Raw genomic sequence first — 6642 nt, forward strand, 5'->3', positions numbered from 1 at the left:
GTTACGGAACATTCTATCTGGTTATAGTTTCTTCCTCTTTTTTGTTCAAATGCTTACTTTTAAGTTTTGCCAATAACACGTTAAATCTATCTGGAATGATTCACTTTTAGAGCTATAGTGCTCATAAATATACATCTTACTGTTTAACATGTTCATTTGCCTACACATTTATACATGTGTACATCAATAGTGTGTTGACTTACCAATATATGTGTGTTAGTGCTGTTTTATGTATTTTTTTCTGCGTCAAGTAGTAATCTTTAGGTAGATCGAATGTTTTCGCCATTTTGGATTGTAAAATAGCAATAAAATAATCGGTCTAGATTTTTAATGAAATATGCAAAATTTGATTTGATTTTGATTTTTGATTTTTGGTGTTTTAACGCCACTTTTAAGCACCGCTTTTGGGCTATTTCGTGGCGGCCAGTTTTTATTGGTGGAGGAAGCCGGAGTGCCCGGAGAAAACCACCGACCTTCGATAGGAAAACTGACAATCCTAGTCAATAAAGATTGGAGTCGAGTGCACCCGCACGAGCGGGGTTCGAACTCACAACCTCAGTGTTGACTGGCTAGTGATTACAGTAGTAACTACTTAGACCACTCGGCCACCGAGGCCCCTGCAAAATTTGAGAAAAGAATGCAATTAATTATATCAAAATAAAAAAAATATGTCTTTTGTCTTATTACAACTGTAAATATATATTTGAGTTCATTATTTGTTTAACTCAATCATCTAAGGGTACATACACATAATACATGTAACTGAGATAGTCTAACTTTTATACAGGAATGCATGTACAGTCAATTTACCTATTTTGTTTTGTTTTGTATAGCCAGATTCTTGTAACCCCATTTTATTTTTATTTTCTGATAGCACATTAGAAGACCTATCTTGAATACTCTTCTCATATTTCATTTTCAATTATATCATTTATTTTTCTTTCTATTCACACAAAATTGGGGTTTCCAAGTATAATCTTTACAAAATCTGAAAATTTTGCACAACCGGTAGCATGAAAAAGAGCCCCGTGACATTTTCTTTTGATTACATTTTTTAATGGATCAACAATATTTTGGCAAAGTAAAATCACAATAATTTAGACCCCCTGTCTACGTTAGCTAATTTCTCATACACACTGAAAGCATTTGGTAGTAGTAACTGAGAGAGAGTTTAAACCATTTTCGAAAGCCATGCGGATATTCTTGCACTGTCGACGATTTAATATTCAACTTTAATCACCCTTTCCGAGTACTGTTTTACGATTTCTTGCATATACTTTCCCCATAACCAATGCAGTAAAATCCACAAACTCAAAACAAGGATGCTCCACTAGTTGTTGCACAAATCATTGAGAACTAAAAATCGACGATAAGTCATAAAAGAGGAAAGCAAGACGACGAAATTTTAAGGACCATGACAAATGGAACAAATCCGTCGTACCTCAACCGTGGAAAAAGAGAGGATTTCCTAATCACAAACAGTTACCATTAATCTTGTATATTTTCAATGTAATTGAACAGTAATACTAAAAAAAAAATTAAGCTGAAACTTAAGATTTACAACATACCTGATGAAAATCCGTACTGGACAAAATGAGGACATCGAATATCTGCAATACTTCCAGCATTTGCCTCCGAAACACATCCAAATCCATCCCATGTTTTGGGACATTGCACGGTGAAAAGTGGTTTGTGCGTTAATTGTCTTTCTGGAACTTGCGTCTTGCAACATTCAACAGCCGACAGGCAGCAACTTTTCCATCTTTCACAATTTGTTTCATCCAAATATTTACAAACTTCTAACGTAGCTCTAGTATTTGAAACATCTGGAATTAATCCCAAGTCATTATCTTTGGAAATAAGTAAGGGATAAGATTTATTCCTGTTTGGAGTAAGACGAGCTGAATCTTGAAAGAGGTATGAAAAACAGAGAGAACATGTCCACAATTTAAAAATACTTGCATTGAAATATCCAAAAGTGTCCCGACAGATATTTTCCATAATCCTTGGATATTTTACTTTATTTTATCTTTAATATTACGGAATGTCTCGGATAAAAGGAATTCCAATTAAACAATTTAAAATGTACTTCTACTTGTAGAAACCTTGAAATATTAAATACCGGAACGTTATTATTGGTAACAATGAAGTACCACCAATACCGTCAGCTACATAGCTTCAGTTGTAAGTTGATCGTTTTCTTCGCCAATACAGTAATAACTAAGTGGAAAAAAGACAACGAAAGATAACAGCGATGAAAATCGTATATAGAATTCTCACGATTTGCTTATTAATTGGTCATTATAGAACACAACTTTTACTGTTATGGAGACAGGTGTTTCTAGTTTTATGTAAAGCTAATACGTAAATACAGTCCATTCAGATGTAGAGTATGGATAAGTCTTTTTAGCGTAGAATTAACCATAGCAACTAATACTGTGTACATACTTAACTTACTAATTGTTATTTCCAACTCAGATTGAACTGTAATATAGCTATGCATTCAACACGAGTCCTTTCATCTGTAATTGCATGCTTTACAACCAACAAATAAAACTAATTACTGTATTTAGCCTCGAATGATCATTTTATATTCAATAAGGGTTCCTTAGAAGTGACTATAAAAAAATATTATAAAATAGTGCATATGAAACTAATAACTGTCTTGTATTTAGTCTCGAACTGATATTGCTATAACAATGGTAATCTCCGGAGTTCCGTCGAAATATACCATATTTTCAATAAAACCATATACATGTATATAGGTATAGAGAAGATATTTATGTACAATTTGAAGTGACAATGAAAATAATATACAAATTGCGTACATTTGGTTTCTTTGATTAGTATGCTATTATTTTTACTCATTTATTACCAAAATTTCATCGACGTTTGTTCATAGCGCTTTTATTTATGACTGAATGTCAAACGGTATCATTAGTTCAAAGACTGGGTGGTCAGATGCAAGCGATGTCAATTTCATTGTTGATATACTTGATGGAAAACAGGAGATGCCAATATGAGTGATTATGATGAAGTCAACATTCTTGCAAAAAACAGCATCACAGGAAGCAAAAGACATATACAACTAGAAACCAACATCATAGCCTTTCACGAAGTCAAACAAGGGACAAACATGAGCGTCGCTAAAAATAACAGAGAAGATGGGAAATATGAGAAAAAAGCAAAGACCTGTATGAGAAGATATCAGCCTTCAATCATATCATCTTTTGTGCCCACCGAACCAAAAGATATTTCAGCATATTTGCCCAAATGAAAATTGGATAATCAGAACTCAATTATAACAGAAAAAAAGTAGACAAATCCAACGCCAATGAAACCTGTAAATGTCAATCACCAGAAACACCTCACCATGTTATCCTCGTGTGTTCCTGCAAGGGAAATTATGTATAATTATGACATAACGAAACAGGCCGGGATAAGAAATACCAACTTATCAATATTACTAATCAATATTGATGGCGACAACAACGAGGAAACAAAATTAAAACTAGTTGCCAACTTCATTGACCTGACTGGCCGTTTTAATCCTCCAAACCCTCAACCTCAATCTTAAACAGCGTAACCAATTGAAGCACAAGATGAAAAAGCAACAGAGTACACCTTCATCCTAGATAGCAGTTGTGCCAACAGGCCATAAGATTGAGGTTCACATTTTAATTAAGCGCAAGACAAATCAGCTGATAAATAAGACTGGTAGTAGAAAAACGCAAAACTGAAAATACGAACACAATGCCTCCACAATCAGTATTTTGAACAAAAAAGAAATGACGGGGAACTTTTGGTAGGTTGTATAATTGCCGAAAACTCAGAGAAAATAGACCAACAACATACTAATGGCAAAATTTCTTCCTTCCCAATTATTTTACCTTATTATAAGATACTTTATGACTGGATACTAGATGAGGTTTGAACCAAGAAATCGAAGTAAAGGAAAGAAATGTAGGAAAACAGACAAGCTATGGAAAAAGAAAGATGTTAAGCCATTATCAGTAATATTAGTTCTTCGATAACAAAAAATCAAAATTATCCACTTGTTTAATGATTGTTGACTTAAACCGTTCTCATACACTTTTACATTTTCATGACAGTTACTTGTATTGGTACAACAGACCCTGTGGAACATATATAATACTGTATGATACCAAATTGAATCTAAAATATTCAAGAGACGTTTTTACATCATCGTCATGATAAGATCGATCATAAGGTATGTACATTTCAGTACTTATACAGTTTCCTAGAATATGATCTAATGTAGTGGACTTAAATGCAACTCTCCATCAACACAAACAATTCTTTTAAATGTAAATCTCCTTCAACACAAACAATTCTTTTAAATGTAACTCTCCATCAACACAAACAATTCTTTTAAATGTAACTCTCCATCAACACAAACAATTCTTTTTAAAGAGTAACAAATACAACAAGAATTTTACACTCGGTATCTGCACATCTTATCTGTAACTGAAATGTATATAAAACAATATTAGATGGTATTGCTTATCTTATCTTCCATTGTTATTTGGTAAATAAAAAAAAACACGATGAAAAATAATAGATTGGAACTTGTGATAGTTATAAAATCTTTTTACAGCAAGTTGGTTCAAATATATACTGGTTCAACCAATCTACTTGTATGACCATGTGTTTTTATTTTGTTGTTAGTTCTCGAGGAGTCAGTTGTTGGTGTGGTCTTGATTAATTTCTGTTATCTCTTTTATGTATTACATACAATGGTACCAGTAGATAAAAAGTTAAAATAACAAAAATACCAAACTCAAAGGAAAATTCAAAACGGAAAGTCCCTTCTCAAATAGCAAAATCAAAAGCTCAAACGAATGGAAAACAACTGTCATCTTGTCACTAAAGTTCACATTGCCATTTTTACAAATCAAGACAAAATCTTCAAGCTTACAATGATGGTGATGGGACAAAATAAACTGCACAGGTATAGATTGACCAAATATCTCCGACTTTTCAGTTCCTTCTAGATTCTTGCAATGTATGAACAGAGCCTATCAAATTGTATATATATCTTTGTAGACCACCTTCTGAAGTCTGTCTTTTATGACTTGTTCTGTTGTGTTGTCTACTTGATGCTAACCCCTCTAAAATATCGTGAGTTCATGTATCATCAGAATATTACAAAGGTATAAACAAAATGTGATCAACAAAGCAGTCACACACTTTGCCCATTTCGCTAGGTGAATGTTTAAGTTTCTCCATTTGAAAAGGTGAAGTATCTAAAATATCTCTTCGTATTTTAAAAGTAATTTCACATTTTCAACAAAATGTGTACTTTACAGAACTTTTAAGTATTACCAGATAACTAGCTCTTTTGCTCTACTTAAAGATCAAACTTATACGGTTACAGTTTAGATATAAAGATTTCAACCAACAACACAGTATTCAACTTTTTTATATGCCTTTTGTTTCCAGATACACAACATCTTAACATATGAAGGAACTTTACTACTAATATTCAAAATAATATTCTCATAAATTGCTTCTTTCTCAAATACATAATGTATAATACAGAATAATTGTGGTATATAAAAATAAGTCGGAATGCTTGTTTTAGAGCAACAGACGTTTGGAATATTAGAATTTTTTGGAAGATGTCACTGATTTTTTACTTGAGAAGAAAAGGGTTGCTGGACAAATATTGAGAAGAATAGGGGCTGCTGTACAAATATTGAGAAGAATAGGGGTTGCTGGACAAATATTAAGAAGAATATGAGTTGCTGGACAAATATTGAGACAAATAGGTGTTGCTGGACAAATATTGAGAATAGGGGCTGCTAAACAAATATTGAGAAGAATAGGTGTTGCTGGACAAATATTGGAAATAGGGGCTGGTAAACAAATATTGAGAAGAATAGGTGTTGCTGGACAAATATTGAGAATAGGGGCTGCTAAACAAATATTGAGAAGAATAGGTGTTGCTGAACAAATATTGAGAATAGGGCCTGCTAAACAAATATTGAGAATAGGTGTTGCTGAACAAATATTGAGAATAGGGGCTGCTTAACAAATATTGAGAAGAATAGGTGTTGCTGGACAAATATTGAGAATAGGGGCTGCTAAACAAATATTGAAAAGAATATGTGTTGCTGGACAAATATTGAGAATAGGGGCTGCTAAACAAATATTGAAAAGAATAGGTGTTGCTGGACAAATATTGGGAATAGGGCTGCTAAACAAATATTGAGAAGAATAGGTGTTGCTGGACAAATATTCAGAAGAATAGGAGTTGCTGGACAAATATTTTTAATGAATATCTTTGAAAAAAACCTGAATAATGACTTAATATTCATGGTATTTAGGAAAGTTGAAAATATGAGATAACACCTTCATTTTCTAGAATTTAAACAAGTACAAAGAAATCTATGAAAATCCAAGTCTTTATTGTGACCCTGTAAAATCATTTCACATAAATTAGATCTACCGGTACTCAATATGAAATAGAGCTTAGTTTTGTTGTGTAAATTGGTTGCTGCTACATTGATACCACAAAACTGTTTATGTATATCAATTCATTTCAGTACTAAAGAGGATTAGATATTATAAACCAGATCATATAACATATCTAACAGCAGAATGATAGGGTTGAGAGGG

The 6642-nt window shown here is 32.7% G+C and overlaps 1 protein-coding gene across 1 annotated transcript in view; it reads right to left on the reverse strand.

Annotated features, from left to right (window-relative positions):
• Positions 1–2503, reverse strand: part of LOC127727809 (calcitonin gene-related peptide type 1 receptor-like) — a 39204-nt gene extending 36701 nt beyond the window's left edge. Inside the window, exons 1-2 of the mRNA XM_052234926.1 lie at positions 2458–2503; positions 1569–1850 (exon numbers count right to left, since the gene is read on the reverse strand). Of these exons, the coding sequence (XP_052090886.1) occupies positions 1569–1850; positions 2458–2503 (328 nt within the window). The remainder of the gene's footprint in view (positions 1–1568; positions 1851–2457) is intronic.
• Positions 2504–6642: the final 4139 nt, after the last annotated feature.

The sequence above is a fragment of the Mytilus californianus genome, unplaced genomic scaffold (genome assembly GCF_021869535.1).
Source record: "Mytilus californianus isolate M0D057914Y unplaced genomic scaffold, xbMytCali1.0.p SCAF_2, whole genome shotgun sequence".
Lineage (NCBI taxonomy): Eukaryota > Metazoa > Mollusca > Bivalvia > Mytilida > Mytilidae > Mytilus > Mytilus californianus.